Source organism: Bombina bombina, chromosome 5 (genome assembly GCF_027579735.1).
Source record: "Bombina bombina isolate aBomBom1 chromosome 5, aBomBom1.pri, whole genome shotgun sequence".
NCBI classification, from domain to species: Eukaryota; Metazoa; Chordata; class Amphibia; order Anura; family Bombinatoridae; genus Bombina; species Bombina bombina.
In genome coordinates this window covers 1,135,457,746-1,135,478,782 of record NC_069503.1, presented here as the reverse complement: position 1 = coordinate 1,135,478,782, position 21,037 = coordinate 1,135,457,746, and the positions used below count along the sequence as shown (strand labels likewise).

At 41.7% G+C, this 21,037-nt stretch overlaps 1 protein-coding gene across 1 annotated transcript in view; it reads left to right on the top strand.

The window, feature by feature from the left end:
• ZC3H3 (zinc finger CCCH-type containing 3) overlaps positions 1–21,037 on the top strand; it is a 909,551-nt gene that overhangs the window by 46,704 nt on the left and 841,810 nt on the right. The window contains exon 3 of the mRNA XM_053715425.1: positions 4,628–4,809. Within this exon, the coding sequence (XP_053571400.1) occupies positions 4,628–4,809 (182 nt within the window). The remainder of the gene's footprint in view (positions 1–4,627; positions 4,810–21,037) is intronic.

The following is a 21,037-nucleotide window of genomic DNA, read 5'->3' as shown; positions in this document are numbered from 1 at the left end:
TACAGAAATTATTAGCAAGGAGTGGGATAGACCGGGTGTGCCTTTTTCCCCACCTCCTATATTTAGAAAAATGTTTCCAATAGACGCCACTACACGGGACTTATGGCAGACGGTCCCTAAGGTGGAGGGAGCAGTCTCTACTTTAGCAAAGCGTACCACTATCCCGGTTGAGGACAGTTGTGCTTTTTCAGATCCAATGGATAAAAAATTGGAGGGTTACCTTAAGAAAATGTTTATTCAACAAGGTTTTATTTTACAGCCCCTTGCATGCATAGCGCCTGTCACGGCCGCGGCGGCATTCTGGTTTGAGGCCCTGGAAGAGGCCATCCATACAGCTCCATTGACTGAAATTATTGACAAGCTTAGAACACTTAAGCTAGCTAACTCATTTGTTTCTGATGCCATTGTTCATTTGACTAAACTAACGGCTAAGAATTCCGGATTCGCCATCCAGGCGCGTAGGGCGCTATGGCTTAAATCCTGGTCAGCTGACGTGACTTAGAAGTCTAAATTACTCATTATTCCTTTCAAGGGGCAGACCTTATTCGGGCCTGGTTTGAAGGAAATTATTGCTGACATTACTGGAGGTAAGGGTCATACCCTTCCTCAGGACAGGGCCAAAGCAAAGGCCAAACAGTCTAATTTTCATGCCTTTCGAAATTTCAAGGCAGGTGCAGCATCAACTTCCTCCGCTTCAAAGCAAGAGGGAACTTTTGCTCAATCTAAGCAGGCCTGGAAACCTAACCAGTCCTGGAACAAAGGCAAGCAGGCCAGAAAGCCTGCTGCTGCCTCTAAGACAGCATGAAGGAATGGCCCCCTATCCGGCGACGGATCTAGTAGGGGGCAGACTTTCTCTCTTCGCCCAGGCATGGGCAAGAGATGTTCAAGATCATATCTCAGGGATATCTTCTGGACTTCAAAGCTTCCCCTCCACAAGGGAGATTTCATCTTTCAAGGCTATCTGCAAATCAGATAAAGAAAGAGGCATTCCTACGCTGTGTGCAAGACCTCCTAATTATGGGAGTGATCCATCCAGTTCCGCGGACGGAACAAGGACAGGGTTTTTATTCAAATCTGTTTGTGGTTCCCAAAAAAGAGGGAACCTTCAGACCAATTTTGGATCTAAAGATCTTAAACAAATTCCTCAGAGTTCCATCTTTCAAAATGGAAACTATTCGGACCATCCTACCCATGATCCAAGAGGGTCAGTACATGACCACAGTGGACCTAAAGGATGCCTACCTTCACATACCGATTCACAAAGACCATCATCGGTTTCTAAGGTTTGCCTTTCTAGACAGGCATTACCAATTTGTAGCTCTTCCCTTCGGGTTGGCTACAGCCCCGAAAATCATTACAAAGGTTCTGGGCTCACTTCTGGCGGTTCTAAGACCGCGAGGCATAGCGGTAGCTCCGTATCTAGACGACATCCTGATACAGGCGTCAAACTTTAAAGTTGCAAAGTCTTATACAGAGATAGTTCTGGCATTTCTGAGGTCGCACGGGTGGAAAGTGAACGAGGAAAAGAGTTCTCTATCCCCACTCACAAGAGTCTCCTTCTTAGGGACTCTTATAGATTCTGTAGAGACGAAAATTTACCTGACGGAGTCCAGGTTATCAAAACTTCTAAAAGCTTGCCGTGTTCTTCACTCCATTCCGCGCCCTTTGGTGGCTCAGTGTATGCAGGTAATCGGCTTAATGGTAGCGGCAATGGACATAGTGCCATTTGCGCGCCTACATCTCAGACCGCTGCAATTATGCATGCTGAGTCAGTGGAATGGGGATTACACAGATTTGTCCCCTCTGCTAAATCTGGATCAAGAGACCAGAGATTCTCTTCTCTGGTGGTTGTCTCGGGTCCACCTGTCCAAGGGTATGACCTTTCGTAGGCCAGATTGGACAATTGTAACAACAGATGCCAGCCTTCTAGGTTGGGGTGCAGTCTGGAACTCCCTGAAGGCACAGGGATCGTGGACTCAGGAGGAGAAACTCCTTCCAATAAATATTCTGGAGTTAAGAGCGATATTCAATGCTCTTCTGGCTTGGCCTCAGTTAGCAACACTGAGGTTCATCAGATTTCAGTCGGACAACATCACGACTGTGGCTTACATCAACCATCAAGGGGGAACCAGGAGTTCCCTAGCGATGTTAGAAGTCTCAAAAATAATTCGCTGGGCAGAGTCCCACTCTGGCCACCTGTCAGCAATCCATATCCCAGGCGTGGAGAACTGGGAGGCGGATTTTCTAAGTCGTCAGACTTTCCATCCGGGGGAGTGGGAACTCCATCCGGAGGTGTTTGCTCAATTGATTCATCGTTGGGGCAAACCAGAGTTGGATCTCATGGCGTCTCGCCAGAACGCCAAGCTCCCTTGTTACGGATCCAGGTCCAGGGACCCAGAAGCAACGCTGATAGATGCTCTAGCAGCGCCTTGGTTCTTCAACCTGGCTTATGTGTTTCCACCGTTTCCTCTGCTCCCTCGACTGATTGCCAAAATCAAACAGGAGAGAGCATCGGTGATTCTGATAGCACCTGCGTGGCCACGCAGGACTTGGTATGCAGACCTAGTGGACATGTCATCCTTTCCACCATGGACTCTGCCTCTAAGACAGGACCTTCTGATACAAGGTCCTTTCAATCATCCAAATCTAATTTCTCTGAGACTGACTGCATGGAGATTGAACGCTTGATTCTATCAAAGTGTGGCTTCTCCGAGTCAGTCATTGATGCCTTAATACAGGCACGAAAGCCTGTTACCAGGAAAATCTACCACAAGATATGGAGTAAATATCCTTATTGGTGTGAATCCAAGAATTACTCATGGAGTAAGGTTAGGATTCCTAGAATATTGTCTTTTCTCCAAGAGGGCTTGGACAAAGGATTATCAGCTAGTTCCTTAAAGGGACAGATTTCTGCTCTGTCTATTCTTTTGCACAAGCGTCTGGCAGAGGTTCCAGACGTTCAGGCATTTTGCCAGGCTTTGGTTAGAATTAAGCCTGTGTTTAAACCTGTTGCTCCTCCGTGGAGCTTAAACTTGGTTCTTAAAGTTCTTCAAGGAGTTCCGTTTGAACCCCTTCATTCCATTGATATTAAACTTTTATCTTGGAAAGTTCTGTTTTTGATGGCTATTTCCTCGGCTCGGAGAGTCTCTGAGCTATCTGCCTTACAATGTGATTCTCCTTATCTGATTTTTCATGCAGATAAGGTAGTTCTGCGTACCAAACCTGGGTTTTTACCTAAGGTGGTTTCTAACAAGAATATCAATCAAGAGATTGTTGTTCCATCATTGTGTCCTAATCCTTCTTCAAAGAAGGAACGTCTTTTACATAATCTGGACATAATCCGTGCCTTGAAGTTTTACTTACAAGATACTAAGGATTTTCGTCAAACATCTTCCCTGTTTGTCGTTTACTCTGGACAGAGGAGAGGTCAAAAAGCTTCGGCAACCTCTCTGTCCTTTTGGCTTCGGAGCGTAATACGCCTAGCCTATGAGACTGCTGGACAGCAGCTCCCTGAAAGGATTACAGCTCATTCTACTAGAGCTGTGGCTTCCACATGGGCCTTCAAAAATGAGGCCTCTGTTGAACAGATTTGCAAGGCTGCGACTTGGTCTTCGCTTCACACTTTTTCAAAATTTTACAAATTTGATACTTTTGCTTCTTCGGAGGCTGTTTTTGGGAGAAAGGTTCTTCGGGCAGTGGTTCCTTCCGCTTAATCCTGCCTTGTCACTCCCATCATCCGTGTACTTTAGCTTTGGTATTGGTATCCCACAAGTAATGGATGATCCGTGGACTGGATACACTTAACAAGAGAAAACATAATTTATGCTTACCTGATAAATTTATTTCTCTTGTAGTGTATCCAGTCCACGGCCCGCCCTGTCCTTTTAAGGCAGGTCTAAATTTTAATTAAACTACAGTCACCACTGCACCCTATGGTTTCTCCTTTCTCTGTTTGTTTTCGGTCGAATGACTGGATATGACAGTTAGGGGAGGAGCTATATAGCAGCTCTGCTGTGGGTGATCCTCTTGCAACTTCCTGTTGGGAAGGAGAATATCCCACAAGTAATGGATGATCCGTGGACTGGATGCACTACAAGAGAAATAAATTTATCAGGTAAGCATAAATTATGTTTTTTTACTGGCGACTGAGAAATGAATCACTGTAGTGTGTGTTACTGGCAACTGAGTAATGAATCACTGTATTGTGTGTTACTGGTGACGGAGTGATGAATCACTGTATTGTGTGTTACTGGTGACTGAGTAATGAATCACTGTAGTGTATGTGTTACTGGCCACTGAGTGATGAATCATTGTAGTGTGTGTGTTACTGGTGACTGAGTGATAAATCATTGTAGTGTATGTGTGATACTGGCAACTGAGTGATGCATCATTGTAGTGTGTGTGTGTGTGTTATTGGCAACCTAGGGGTTTGGGTTGACTCCTAAATTTTGCATTAATTTGTTGTACCCTGGTCTTGTTTTTTTAATGAGGAAATTGTAAAGTTGTGCTTTTGCATTGCTTTATTATGATTACTGCTTTTGTCTGCTTGATTTAATTCTGGAAATCGCAGCATTTGTAGCAGGCTGTGCAGTCATTTCCCTCTGATTGTGCTTGTGATTTCCTGCAGTTCCCCTGTGGATAAGAAGTCTTCACCTTTAGCCCCACTGACTATGAAGGGTCGCTACTGCCTGCGGCGACGCATCTCCCCTCGGGTCAAGTCCCCAACAGCTCTCAAAAGAATCTCCCCTAAAGGCCTAGTACAGCTAACGAAGCACAGACTACGGAGGTTGCCCCCGGCCAAGCAACAAGGTAGGTAACATTACTGAAATATACCTGCAGATTCTAAAGCAGCTCTCCTCTGGTAAAACATACTTGTCTTGGGTATCACTGTATCAGTGCTGCATTATCGTGGGTGAAAGTCTATTATGTTTAAATCTAGGGTTAGGCTTAACCCCTTGAAAACCAGAGTATGCAGCGTATCCGAGCTTTGATTACTGTAAGGTATAATGACCATCTGATTTGCTTTATGAACTTTCCTCCATAAAACAACTCTTTGTTCATGTTTTGCTCCATTTACTTTATCCAAATTGTATTAAACAATCAGTCATTAGTGCTATTCTACCTGTCAGTCATTATATATTTGAGGTTGCTTACAAATGCTAGTGTGCTTTGCATAGGCCCATGCACTTTTACGTTTTTTTGGAATATTTGATCGCAGACAAATAAACTGATCAACAAATTAACAAAACTTGGTTAGATTGTTTGTTAGTTAAAGAGATAATCCTATTTAAAAAATAACCATAGTTATTTTCTTCGTACTTAAAGGCACACTAAACCCATTTTTTTCCTTGATAATTCAGATAGAGCTGCAATTTTAAGCAACTTTCTAATTTACTCCTATTATACATTTTTCTCTTGTAAAGGTGTATCCAGTCCATGGGTTCATCCATTACTTGTGGGATATTCTCCTTCCCAACAGGAAGTTGCAAGAGGACACCCACAACAGAGCTGTCTATATAGCTCCTCCCCTAACTGCCACCCCCAGTCATTCTCTTGCAACTCTCGACAAGAAAGGAAGTATCAAGAGATATGTGGTGACTTAGTGTAGTTTTTACCTTCAATCAAGAGTTTGTTATTTTTAAACGGTACCGGCGTTGTACTGTTTTACTCTCAGGCAGAAATTGGAAGAAGAATCTGCCTGGAGGTTGATGATCTTAGCGGTTTGTAACTAAGGTCCATTGCTGTTCTCACACATAACTGAAGAGTATAGAAAGAAAACTTCAGTTGGGGGGACGGTTTGCAGATTACCTGCTTTGAGGTATGTTCAGTATATTTTTTTCTAGAGAGATGATAAGGTCTAGAAAATGCTGACAGTGCCTGTTATATTTGAGGTAAGCCTGATACAGTGATTTAACAACGACTGAGATCATGCTTACAAGATAAGGGTAATATTCATGTTAACTCTCATATTACTTAGTGTAAAAACGTTTGCATAACTTAAAAAAAAAAAACGTTTTTTCTCTGAGGGTGATAAATCTTTATTTGGGGCCTAGTTTTCCACATGGCTTGTTAGATTACTCCTAGGAGTATTTTTTAATGCCCTCTGACATTGAGTGCATGGTGGGAGGGGCCTATTTTCGCGCACTTTATGCGCAGTTGATATTCAGACTGAGACATCCAGCTTCCCTAAAGGAGTCCTCTGGCATCTAGGACCACTATAGAGGGTTTTTTTTCCTGCAAAAATCGTGTTTAAGGGCAGGTAGGAGCCACAACAGAGCTGTGGCAGTGTGTTTGACTGTTTTTTAACGGTTTTACCATTTTTCTAATCCGGTTTGGGGCCTAAGGGGTTAATCATCCATTTGCAAGTGGGTGCAATGCTGCTTTACTCTCTTATACACACTGTAAAAATTTCGTAGAGTTTACTACTTTTTAACACTGTTTTGCAGTTTATGTGGTAGTTTTTTTTCTCTTAAAGGCACAGTACCGTTTTTGTTTAATTGCTTTTTCACATTTATTAAAGTGTTTTCCAAGCTCGCTGGTCTCATTACTAGTCTGTTAAACATGTCTGACATAGAGGAAACTCCTTGTTCATTATGTTTAGAAGCCATTGTGGAACCCCCTCTTAGAATGTGTACCAAATGCACTGACCTTTCTATAAGTTATAAAGACCATATTATGGGTTTTAAAGATTTATCACCAGAGGTTTCTCAGACTGACAAAAGGGAGGTTAAACCACCTAGCTCTCCCAATGTGTCAGAACCTATATCTCTCGCGCAAGTGACGCCAAGTACATCTGGCGCGTCCAATGCGTTTACCTTACAAGACATGGCGGCAGTTATGAATCATACCCTCACAGAGGTATTGTCCAAACTGCCAGGGTTACAAGGAAAGCGAGACAGCTCTGGGGCTAGAACAAATACAGAGCTTTCTGACGTTTTAGTAGCTATGTCTGATATACCCTCACAATGTACAGAAGCCGAAGCAGGAGAGCTTCTATCTGTGGGTGATTTTTCTGATTCAGGGAAGACGTTTCTTCAGTCTGACTCTGAAATGACAGCATTTAAGTTTAAGCTTGAACACCTCCGCTTGTTGCTCAGGGAGGTTTTAGCAACTCTGGATGACTGTGACACCATTGTAGTCCCAGAGAAATTGTGTAAAATGGACAAATACTTTGCAGTGCCTGTTTACACTGATGTTTTTCCAATCCCTAAGAGGTTTTCAGAAATTATTACTAAGGAATGGGATAGACCAGGTGTGCCGTTCTCTCCCCCTCCTGCTTTTAAAAAGATGTTTCCCATAGATGCTCCTACACGGGACTCGTGGCAGACGGTCCCTAAGGTGGAGGGAGCAGTCTCTACCCTAGCTAAGCGTACAACTATCCCCGTCGAGGACAGTTGTGGTTTCCTTAAGAGAATCTTTATACAACAAGGTTTTATTCTCCAGCCTCTTGCATGCATTGCCCCAGTCACTGCTGCAGCGGCTTTCTGGCTCGAGTCTCTTGAAGAGGCTCTACAGGTGGAGACCCCATTGGATGATATCCTAGACAGGCTTAAAGCTCTTAAGTTAGCCAATTCATTTATTTCTGACGCCGTTTTTCATTTAACAAAGCTAACGGCTAAGAATTCAGGTTTTGCCATTCAGGCGCGTAGGGTGCTATGGCTTAAATCGTGGTCAGCTGACGTTACTTCAAAGTCTAAGCTTCTCAACATCCCCTTCAAAGGGCAGACCCTATTCGGGCCTGGACTGAAGGAGATCATTTCTGATATTACTGGAGGAAAAGGCCACGCCCTTCCCCAGGATAGGTCCAACAAATTAAGGACCAAACAGACTAATTTTCATTCCTTTCGAAACTTCAACAGTGGCGCAGCTTCAACTTCCTCTACTGCAAAGCAAGAAGGAAATTTTGCCCAGTCCAAGCCAGTCTGGAGACCTAACCAGGCTTGGAACAAGGGAAAGCAGGCCAAAAAACCTGCTGCTGCCTCTAAGACAGCATGAAGGAGTAGCCCCCGATCCGGGATCGGATCTAGTAGGGGGCAGACTTTCTCTCTTCGCCCAGGCTTGGGCAAGAGACGTCCAGGATCCCTGGGCTCTGGAGATTGTTTCCCAGAGATATCTTCTGGATTTCAAAGCCTCATCTTCAAAGGGGAGATTTCATCTCTCACAATTATCTGCAAACTAGATAAAGAGAGAGGCCTTCTTACGTTGCGTTCAAGACCTTCTGGTTATGGGAGTGATCCACCCAGTTCCAAGGGAGGAACAGGGGCAAGGATTCTATTCAAATCTGTTTATAGTTCCCAAAAAAGAGGGAACTTTCAGACCAATCTTGGATCTCAAGATCCTAAACAAATTTCTCAGGGTCCCATCCTTCAAGATGGAGACTATTCGAACCATCCTACCTATGATCCAGGAGGGTCAATATATGACTACCGTGGACTTAAAGGATGCTTATCTCCACATTCCGATACACAGAGGTCATCATCGGTTTCTCAGGTTTGCCTTCCTAGACAGGCATTACCAGTTTGTGGCTCTTCCCTTCGGGTTAGCCACAGCACCAAGAATTTTTACGAAGGTTCTAGGGTCCCTACTGGCGGTTCTAAGGCCACGAGGCATAGCGGTGGATCCTTACCTAGACGACATTCTGATACAGGCGTCGAATTTTCAAATCGCCAAGTCCCATACGGACATTGTTCTGGCATTCCTGAGGTCTCATGGGTGGAAGGTGAACGAAGAAAAGAGTTCTCTCTCCCCTCTCACAAGAGTTTCCTTCCTAAGAACTCTGATAGATTCAGTAGAAATGAAGATTTTTCTGACAGGTCAGGTTGTCAAAGCTTCTAACTTCCTGCCGTGCTCTTTATTCCACTTCTCAGCCATCAGTGGCTCAGTGTATGGAAGTAATCGGCTTAATGGTAGCAGCAATGGACATAGTTCCGTTTGCCTGCCTACATCTCAGACCACTGCAACTTTGCATGCTCAATCAGTGGAATGGGGATTACACAGATTTGTCCCCTCTGCTAAATCTGGATCAAGAGACCAGGGATTCTCTTCTCTGGTGGCTATCTTGGGTCCATCTGTCCAGGGGAATGAGCTTCCGCAGGCCAGAATGGACTATAGTGACGACAGATGCCAGCCTTCTGGGCTGGGGCGCAGTCTGGAACTCCCTGAAGGCTCAGGGTTTGTGGACTCAGGAGGAAGCCCTCCTTCCGATTAAACATTCTGGAACTAAGAGCGATATTCAATGCTCTTCAGGCTTGGCCTCAGCTAGCTGCGGTCAGGTTCATCAGATTTCAGTCGGACAACATCACGACTGTAGCCTATATCAACCATCAGGGGGGAACAAGGAGCCCCCTGGCGATGTTGGAGGTTTCAAAGATAATTCTATGGGCAGAGGTTCACTCTTGCCATCTTTCAGCTATCCATATCCCAGGAGTAGAGAACTGGGAGGCGGATTTCCTAAGTCGGCAGACTTTTCATCCGTGGGAGTTGGAGCTCCATCCGGAGGTATTTGCCCAGTTGATTCAACTATGGGGCAAACCAGAACTGGATCTCATGGCGTCTCGTCAGAACTCCAAGCTTCCTCGTTACGGGTCCAGGTTCAGGGATCCCAAGGCAGCGCTGATAGATGCTCTAGCAGCGCCCTGGTCGTTTCTTCTGCTTCCTTGTCTGATTGCCAAGATCAAGCAGGAGAGAGCTTCGGTGATTTTGATAGCTCCTGCGTGGCCACGCAGGACTTGGTATGCAGATCTGGTGGACATGTCATCCTTTCCACCATGGACTCTGCCTCTAAGACAGGACCTTCTGATACAAGGTCCTTTCAATCATCCAAATCTAATTTCTCTGAGACTGACTGCATGGAGATTGAACGCTTGATTCTATCAAAGCGTGGCTTCTCCGAGTCAGTCATTGATGCCTTAATACAGGCACGAAAGCCTGTTACCAGGAAAATCTACCACAAGATATGGAGTAAATATCCTTATTGGTGTGAATCCAAGAATTACTCATGGAGTAAGGTTAGGATTCCTAGAATATTGTCTTCTACTTCAAGGTCCTTTCAAACATCCAAATCTAATTTCTCTGCTTTTGACTGCTTGGAGATTGAACGCTTGATTCTATCAAAGCGTGGTATTTCCGAGTCGGTCATTGATACCTTAATTCATGCTCGAAAGCCTGTCACTAGGAAAATCTATCATAAGATATGGTGTAAATATCTTCATTGGTGTGAATCCAAGGGTTACTCATGGAGTAAAGTCAGGATTCCTAGAATCTTATCCTTTCTCCAAGAGGGATTGGAGAAAGGATTGTCTGCTAGTTCCTTAAACTTTCTTAAAGGGACAGATTTCTGCTCTGTCTATTCTTTTGCACAAACGTCTGGCTGAGGTTCCAGACGTTCAGGCGTTTTGTCAGGCTTAAGTTAGAATTAAGCCTGTGTTTAAACCTGTTGCTCCGCCATGGAGTTTAAATTTAGTTCTTAAAGTTCTTCAAGGGGTTCCGTTTGAACCTTTGCATTCCATAGATATTAAACTTTTATCTTGGAAAGTTCTGTTCCTAGTAGCTATCTCCTCGGTTCGAAGAGTTTCGGAGTTATCTACTTTACAGTGTGATTCCCCTTATCTGATTTTCCATGCAGATAAGGTAGTTTTGCGTACCAAACCTGGGTTTCTTCCTAAGGTTGTATCTAATAAGAACATCAATCAGGAGATTGTTGTTCCTTCATTATGTCCTAATCCTTCCTCAAAGAAGGAACGTCTTTTACACAATCTTGATGTGGTTCGTGCTTTAAAGTTTTATTTACAAGCTACGAAGGATTTTCGTCAAACATCTGCTTTGTTTGTTGTCTACTCTGGACAGAGGAGAGGCCAAAAGGCTTCGGCAACTTCTCTTTCTTTTTGGCTGAGAAGCATAATCCGCTTAGCTTATGAGACTGCTAGCCAGCAGCCTCTTGAAAGAATTACAGCTCATTCCACTAGAGCGGTGGCTTCCACATGGGCTTTTAAAAATGAGGCCTCTGTTGAACAGATTTGTAAGGCGGCGACTTGGTCTTCGCTTCACACTTTTTCTAAATTCTACAAATTCGATACTTTTGCTTCTTCGGAGGCTATTTTTGGGAGAAAGGTCTTACAGGCAGTGGTGCCTTCCGTTTAAGTTCCTGCCTTGTCCCTCCCTTCATCCGTGTCCTAAAGCTTTGGTATTGGTATCCCACAAGAAATGGATGAACCCGTGGACTGGATACACCTTAACAAGAGAAAACAAAATTTATGCTTACCTAATAAATTTATTTCTCTTGTGGTGTATCCAGTCCACGGCCCGCCCTGTCATTTTAAGGCAGGTGTTTTTTATTTTTTAAACTACAGTCACCACTGCACCCTATAGTTTCTCCTTTTTTCTTGCTTGTCTTCAGTCGAATGACTGGGGGTGGCAGTTAGGGGAGGAGCTATATAGACAGCTCTGCTGTGGGTGTCCTCTTGCAGCTTCCTGTTGGGAAGGAGAATATCCCACAAGTAATGGATGAACCCGTGGACTGGATACACCACAAGAGAAATAAATTTATCAGGTAAGCATAAATTTTGTTTTTTCTTTGTTCTCTTGCTATCTTTATTCAAAAAGCAGGAATGTAAAGCTTAAAGGGGCAGGAAACCTAGAAAATAATGTTATGTAATTCTGCACATAGTGCAGAATTATATAACATTATCTTAGCCAAACTTTATGCAACATAATATTGCCGGTGAAATTTGATTTAAAAAAAGAGGGTTTTTCAGACCGCCGCTCTTGCTCATCTGAGCGGGTCTGGTTTTCCCCCTGAGCGCATCTGGGCAGCTGTCTAGTCACAGCCCGGCCCAATTACGCCATTACACTCAATGCAGCTCGCTCCCGCTATCAGACAGAGCAGGAGCGAGCTGCATTGAGTGTAATGGCGCGATTGGGCTGGGCTGTGATTAGACAGCTGCCCAGAGGGGGAAAACCAGACACTCAGTAGAGCAAGAGCGGTGGTCTGAAAAACCCTCTTTTTTTTTTTTTTAAATTAAATTTCAATAATATGTTGCATAAAGTTTGGCTAAGATAATGTTATATAATTCTGCACTATGTGCAGAATTATATAACATTATTTTCCAGGTTTACTGCCCCTTTAAGAGCCGGACCATTTTTGGTTGAGAACCTGGGTTATGCTTGCTTATTGGTTTGTTAAATGTAGCCACCAGTAAGCAAGCGCTATCCAGGGTGCTGAACCTAAAATGGGCTGGCTCCTAAGCAATAAATTCCTGATTTTTAAATAAAGATAGATATTAGGAGTAAATTAGAAAGTTGCTTAAAATTGCATGCTCTATCTGAATTATAAAGAAAAAAAAATGGGTTTAGTATTCCTTTAATTATCCTTTTAACAAATGAATAAATACATCCTTTTTAAGTGCCATTACTTATTTGTATTTACAAATGTCTGAAAGGGAAGAAATGCACGTCTGTTGCTCAGGGACTTGCAGCTGATGATGCTGTCACATGGTATGTGATGACGTCACACATAAAGAGGAAGTGTGCAAACAGCAAGGCACTTTCTCACTGTGCATTGTGGGGGCGGGGGGGGGGTTGAGAATTTGTGACATACAAACCCTTAATTGAAAGAAGGGAAGCCCTTTTTTAGTGAGCTGTCTCTTGTTCCTCTAGGATGTAAGAAATGGAGATCACCTGCATCCCTGGGCACTAGTGGGATTCTCTGGGGATTGGTGGAGGAACTATTAGAGAGCTTCTGTCTCCCCTTCTGATCAGTCTGCAGCAGATAATGTGCTGACCCTTTCAGACCCCTCACTCCACTCATAAGTTCAAAAAAGGGCGTGAGACCGTATTGCTGCTTTCATTTATTCCTGACTGTTAGGGGAATGGCTCACAAATGTGTGTTTCTCTGAGCAAAGGAATGACTCGCACAATTGTGTGTTTCTCTGTGCAAAGGAATAACTCGCACAATTGTGTGTTTCTCTGAGCAAAGGAATGACACGCACAAATGCGTGTTTCTCTGTGCAAAGGAATGACTCGCACAAATGCGTGTTTCTCTGTGCAAAGGAATGACTCGCACAAATGCGTGTTTCTCTGTGCAAAGGAATGACTCGCACAAATGTGTGTTTCTCTGACTTAAGGAATGACTCGCACAAATTTGTGTTTCTCTGACTTAAGGAATGACTCGCACAAATTTGTGTTTCTCTGACTTAAGGAATGACTCGCACAAATTTGTGTTTCTCTGACTTAAGGAATGGCTCACACACATGCGTGTTTCTCTGACTTAAGGAATGGCTCACACACATGCGTGTTTCTCTGACTTAAGGAATGGCTCACACGTGTTTTTCCCTGACTAAAGGAATGACTCACACGCATGCGTGTTTCCCTGACTAAAGGAATGGCTCACACACATGCGTGTTTCCCTGACTAAAGGAATGGCTCACACACATGCGTGTTTCTCTGACTAAAAGAATGGCTCACACACATGCGTGTTTCCCTGACTAAAGGAATGGCTCACACACATGCGTGTTTCCCTGACTAAAGGAATGGCTCACACACATGCGTGTTTCTCTGACTAAAAGAATGGCTCACACACATGCGTGTTTCCCTGACTAATGACTCGCACGCATGCGTGTTTCTCTGAGTAAAAGAATGGCTCACACATATGTGCGTTTCCCTGACTAAAGGAATGACTTACACACATGCGTTTCCCTGACTAAAGGAATGACTCACACACGTGTGTTTCTCTGAGCAAATGTACATGTGGATATTCTAATAGGATGTTTAAATAATAATAAAAAAGACAGGGACATGAATTAAGTCTTCTCTGTGAAATAATAATTTTGTGTAGTTTTAACATTTTTCTATGTGCGTAGGTTTTATTCTTATTTATTTAATGCATAGTAGGATGGTGCAACAAAGTGATAACAGAATTATAGGTTCTACTGGAAAATACAGTTGTACAAATCCTAATTTTTGTTTTTTTTGTGTGAAGGGGAATTGATATTAAATGTGGTACCACGATTCTTTTAAAATAAATATTAAGGGCATTCTGATTTACATGCTGCTGTTTTGCACTTATACTATGTGGGGCGTACTAAAAAACATAACATGATTTGTGTGGGCGTACTAAAAAACATAACATGATTTGTGTGGGCGTACTAAAAAACATAACATGATTTGTGTGGGCGTATTAAAAAACAAACATAATTTGTGTGGGCGTACTAAAAAACAAACATAATTTGTGTGGGCGTACTAAAAAAACAAACATGATTTGTGTGGGCGTACTAAAAAACATAACATGATTTGTGTGGGCGTACTAAAAAACATAACATGATTTGTGTGGGTGTACTAAAAAACATAACATGATTTGTGTGGGCGTACTAAAAAACATAACATGATTTGTGTGGGCGTACTAAAAAACATAACATGATTTGTGTGGGCGTACTAAAAAACATAACATGATTTGTGTGGGCGTACTAAAAAACATAACATGATTTGTGTGGGCGTACTAAAAAACATAACATGATTTGTGTGGGCGTACTAAAAAACATAACATGATTTGTGTGGGCGTACTAAAAAACATAACATGATTTGTGTGGGCGTACTAAAAAACATAACATGATTTGTGTGGGCGTACTAAAAAACATAACATGATTTGTGTGGGCGTACTCTAGGTTATCCACAACTGCTGAAAATCGTCTGTCGACAAATGTCATATCCTGCTTATATATATTTATGCACACACTCATTTTATATAGCGTGTTCCTATGTTTCAGCCACACACATTGCTAACAGGTACATAAAATCCAGCATATAGTTATAAAAACTCCATAGACAAACATTGATACAATGGGCCGTACTGAAGAACTTCATGACTAACGTGACACTGTCATAAGATGTCTCCTTTCTCAGAAGTCAGTTTATGAAGTTTCTGCCCTTGTAGATCAGCTGTAAGTGCTAAGTGAAAGCATCTAGCAGCAGCAACAGCTCAGCCACGATTTGGTAGACCACGCAAACTCAGATATGGGGCTGCCAAGTGCTGAAGCACGAATTGTGTACAGATCACCTATTGTGTGTTGCATCACTCACTACAGAGTTTCAGATTGACTCTAGAAGCAACATCAGCACAATAATTGTGGACAGAAGCTTCATGAAATGGGGTTTCCATTGAAAAGCAATTGTGCACAAGCCTCAACATCGCAATGCCAAGTGTCCGCTGGAGTGGTGTAAAGCATGCTGCCACTGGATTCTGGAAACAAGTTCTTTGGAGTGGTGAATCCCACTTAACTATCTGGTAGTTTGATGGAAGAATCTGTGGGTGGTGGATGCCAGAAGAATGTATAGTTCTTACTGTAAGGTTTGGATGTGGAGGGGTAATGGTCTGGGGCTGTTTTTCAGGGTTTGGGCTCATCTTAAAGGACCAGTAAATACATTAGATTTGCATAATCAACAAATGCAAGATAACAAGACAATACAATAGCACTTAGTCTGAACTTCAAATGGTTAGTAGATTTTTTTTCTGACAAATTTCAGTTATGTCTATTTCCACTCCCCCTGTACCATGTGACAGCCATCAGCCAATCGCAAATGCATGTATATTCTGTGAATTCTTGCAATGCTCAGTAGAAGCTGGTAACTCAAAAAGTGTAAATATAAAAAGACTGCACATTTTTTTTAATGGTAGTAAATCGGAAAGTTGTTTAGATTTGCATGTTCTATCTGAATCATTAAAGGGACAGTCAAGTCCAAAAAAAACTTTCATGTTTTAAATAGGGCATGCAATTTTAAACAACTTCCCAATTTACTTTTATCACCAATTTTGCTTTGTTCTCTTGGTATTCTTAGTTGAAAGCTAAAACTAGGAGGTTCATATGCTAATTTCTTAGACCTTGAAGACTGCCTCTAATCTGAATACATTTTGACCACTAGAGGGCATTAGTTCACATGTTTCATATAGATAACATTGAGCTCATGCACGTAAAGTGACCTAGGACTGAGCACTGATTGGCTAAAATGCAAGTCTGTCAAAAGAACTGAAATAAGGGGGCAGTCAGCAGAAGCTTAGATACAAGGTAATCACAGAGGTAAAACGTGTATTATTATAACTGTGATGGTTATGCAAAACTGGGGAATGGGTAATAAAGGGATTATCTTTCTTTTTAAACAACAAAAATTCTGGTGTTGACTGTCCCTTTAAAGTTTCCTTTGACCGGAGTGTCCCTTTAAGGATCATATTAATGCTACAGGATACAAAGACATTTTAGACAATTGGTTGCTTTCAACTTTGTGGCAACAGTTTGAGAAAGGACCTTTCCTGTTCCAGCATGACTGTGTCCCCCGATGCACAAAGCGAGGTCCATGAAGATATGATTTGATAAGTTTAGTGTGGAGGAACTCAAGTGGTCCTCAAAGGGCCCTGACCTCAACCCCACTGAACACCTTTGGGATGAATTGCAATACAGATTGTAAGCCAGACCTTCTTGTCTAGCATTAGTGCTTGTCCCTACAAATGTTCTTTTGGCTGAATGGGCACAAATTCCCCAGGCACACTTCAAAATCTTGTGTAAAGCCTTCCCAGAAGAGTGCCAGCTGTTAAAGTCTCAAAGGGGGGGGGGGGGGCTCCATATTAATGCCCATGGTTTGGAATGGAGATATGTGTGCCCTTTTAGTGGTTGTGCCACCTGGCTGATTTTACTGACTACCCAGCATTAGGACCACACAAAGCAGTAGAACTGCATAATTAACAAGTGCATAATAAAAAAAGACAATAATTTATATTCCGACAAATGTACTTTTTCTCCCATTTTCCGTCCCCCTGTATCATGTGACAGACATCAGCCAATCACAGAATAGTATACGTTTACCCTGTGAGTTTGTGCACATGCTCAGTAGGATCTTGTTCCTCAGAAAGTGTGAATATAAAAAGATGTAAATGGAAAGTGTCTTAAAACTGCTGCTCTATCTGAATCATAAAAGTTTGACTTGAGTGTCCCTTTAAGCTAACATTAGATAATAAATGTTTTGATTATCATTTAAATCAGTTTGTTAAATTGTGCAGTTAATTTGTGCATTGAATAATTTAAAACCTTCTACATTTAACAATTATATATTTTATTAAGTATACACATTGTAGAATAACCTTTTCTCCAACATTGGTGTGTCCGGTCCACGGCGTCATCCTTACTTGTGGGAATATCTCTTCCCCAACAGGAAATGGCAAAGAGTCCCAGCAAAGCTGGCCATATAGTCCCTCCTAGGCTCCGCCCACCCCAGTCATTCTCTTTGCCGTTGCACAGGCAACATCTCCACGGAGATGGTTAAGAGTTTTTGGTGTTTAAACTAGAAAAATTTACCATAAAATATGGAAAAGATTTATCTGTTGGTGTGAATCCAAAGGATTCCCATGGAATAAGATAAAAATTCCTAAGATTCTCTCCTTTCTACAAGAAGGTTTGGAGAAAGGATTATCTGCAAGTTCTCTAAAGGGACAGATTTCTGCTTTATCTGTCTTACTACACAAACGTCTGGCAGCTGTGCCAGATGTTCAAGCATTTGTTCAGGCTCTGGTTAGGATCAAGCCTGTTTACAGACCTTTGACTCCTCCCTGGAGTCTAAATCTAGTTCTTTCAGTTCTTCAAGGGGTTCCGTTTGAACCTTTACATTCCATAGATATTAAGTTACTATCTTGGAAAGTTTTGTTTTTGGTTGCTATTTCTTCTGCTAGAAGAGTTTCAGAGTTATCTGCTCTGCAGTGTTCTCCGCCCTATCTGGTGTTCCATGCAGATAAGGTGGTTTTGCGTACTAAGCCTGGTTTTCTTCCAAAGGTTGTTTCTAACAAGAATATTAACCAGGAGATAGTTGTACCTTCTTTATGTCCGAATCCAGTTTCAAAGAAGGAACGTTTGTTACACAATTTGGACGTAGTCCGTGCTCTAAAATTCTATTTAGAGGCTACAAAAGATTTCAGACAAACATCTTCTTTGTTTGTTGTCTATTCTGGTAAAAGGAGAGGTCAAAAAGCGACTTCTACCTCTCTTTCCTTTTGGCTTAAAAGCATCATTCGATTGGCTTATGAGACTGCCGGACGGCAGCCTCCTGAAAGAATCACAGCTCACTCCACTAGGGCTGTGGCTTCCACATGGGCCTTCAAGAACGAGGCTTCTGTTGACCAGATATGTAAGGCAGCGACTTGGTCTTCACTGCACACTTTTGCCAAATTTTACAAATTTGATACTTTTGCTTCTTCGGAGGCTATTTTTGGGAGAAAGGTTTTGCAAGCCGTGGTGCCTTCCGTTTAGGTAACCTGATTTGCTCCCTCCCTTCATCCGTGTCCTAAAGCTTTGGTATTGGTTCCCACAAGTAAGGATGACGCTGTGGACCGGACACACCAATGTTGGAGAAAACAGAATTTATGCTTACCTGATAAATTACTTTCTCCAACGGTGTGTCCGGTCCACGGCCCGCCCTGGTTTTTTAATCAGGTCTGATGAATTATTTTCTCTAACTACAGTCACCACAGTACCATATGGTTTCTCCTATATTTTTCCTCCTGTCCGTCGGTCGAATGACTGGGGTGGGCGGAGCCTAGGAGGGACTATATGGCCAGCTTTGCTGGGACTCTTTGCCATTTCCTGTTGGGGAAGAGATATTCCCACAAGTAAGGATGACGCCGTGGACCGGACACACCGTTGGAGAAAGTAATTTATCAGGTAAGCATAAATTCTGTTTTTATTATTATGAAAGTACCAATTGACCACCTTCTGATTATGTAAATCCCTTTGAAAGTTTAATTTCCACTGCACGCTCCCGTGAATAGAAATGCGCATGCATACAACATAAAATGTCTCCTACATCTATGAAGCTCGCTCACTCAGTTGCTGAGAGCGAGCTTCATCACCATTTATATGACAGCTGTATTAGAGGAGCTGATTTTCATCAATCTATTTTTTGCACAATTAACAAACTTATTTAAGTATTTATTGATAGCTGCCGCTTTCAGTTCTCAGTCAGAGGCACACTTACAATCGCTGCTATAGCTGTGTTTAATGGTAGTGAAGTGTGCCTCTGGTATTGCAAAAGAGTGAGACATTCTAATGCGTGCGCGCTCACAGCCAGGAGCTTAGCCACATCCGGAATAGTCCCCAGCACTTCTGCAGTGCCGGGACAGATGAGCAAAGGAATGGGGAAACAGAGTTACAAAATAAATAATAAGAACATAGGTTTATATATTATGGGGAAGAAATGTAGTTTGATTTATAACATTATAATTTACACTATTTACATTATATTTACACTTCAAAGCATTAAATGTAAGTGTTTAAGGTCCCTTTAAGTAACATTTATAAATGATATTTTTTTATAATATATTGCAAAGTATTACACTAGGGGGCTACTTCATAAGTCTGACGGCAGGCAAAATAGTCTGTGAAGAACACTGATATTGTTATTAGAACCATAGACCCAATCCAAGTGATTAGACTGTTGAGATCTTTGTTAGACTAATTTGTTTTTCTTTTAATAAATCCTGCATGTGTAATGACAGGAATTAAAGGGATAGTAAACCCAAAGTTTTTGTCTTTCATGGTTCAGATAGAACAGCAATTTTCTAATTTAACTCCTATTATCAATTTTTCTTCGTTCTCTTGCTATCTTTAAAAAGCAGGAATGTAAAGCTTAGGAGCCGGCCCATTTTTAAGTTCAGAACCTGGGTTACGCTTATTATTGGTTAAATGTACCCACCAATAAGAAAGCACTATGCAGAGTGCTGAACCTAAAATGGTCTGGCTCCTAAGCTTTACATTCCTGCTTTTTAAATAAACATACCAAAATAATAAAGCAAATTTGATAATAGAAGTAAAATGGAAAATTGGGTAAAGTTGTATGTTCTATCTATATTATGAAAAAACCTTTTGGGTTTAATTTCCCTTTAAGAACAGATTTAGGAGTGTGCGGTATTATTGAGGTGTTTGTGTACAGATTTGGGATATTAATGCTGAGACTAAAGCAAGTCAGCAGCAGAAATATAGACTCTGGCGCAGGCAGTCATGATGATTACACATGAATAAACCGCCTTCTTTTGTAGTTGTATCGATTGCAGTGTGTGTTAGTGTGTGTGTATGCAATGCATGTTGTGTATGTATGTAATGTATGTTTTGTAAGTATGTATATATGTAATGCATGTTGTGTATGTGTGTGTGTAATGCATGTTGTGTAAGTATGTATATATGTAATGCATGTTGTGTTTGTGTGTGTATGCAATGCATGTTGTGTGTGTAATGCATGTTGTGTATGTATATATGTAATGCATGTTGTGTTTGTGTGTGTGTATGTAATGCATGTTTTGTAAGTATGTATATATGTAATGCATGTTGTGTATGTGTGTGTGTAATGCATGTTGTGTATGTGTGTGTGTAATGCATGTTGTGTAAGAATGTATATATGTAATGCATGTTGTGTTTGTGTGTGTGTATGCAATGCATGTTGTGTGTGTAATGCATGTTGTGTATGTATGTATATGTAATGCATGTTGTGTTTGTGTGTGTGTATGTAATGCATGTTTTGTATGTATGTAATGCATGTTGTGTTTGTGTGTGTGTAATGCATGTTGTGTGTGTAATGTATGTTGTGTATGTAATGTATGTTTGTTTGTTTGTGTGTATGTAATGTATGTTGTGTGTGTATGTAATGTATGTTGTGTGTGTGTATGTAATGTATGTTTGTGTGTATGTAATGTATGTTTGTGTGTGTATGTTGTGTGTGTATGTAATGTATGGTGTGTGTATGTAATCTATGTGTGTGTATGTAATGTATGTTGTGTATGTACTGTATATATGTAATGCATGTTGTTTGTGTGTGTATGTAATGCATGTTGTGTTTGTGTGTGTATGTAATGCATGTTGTGTTTGTGTGTGTGTATGTAATGCATGTTTGTGTGTGTGTGTATGTAATGCATGTTGTGTGTGTAATGCATGTTGTGTATGTATGTATATGTAATGCATGTTGTGTTTGTGTGTGTGTATGTAATGCATGTTTTGTATGTATGTATGTAATGCAT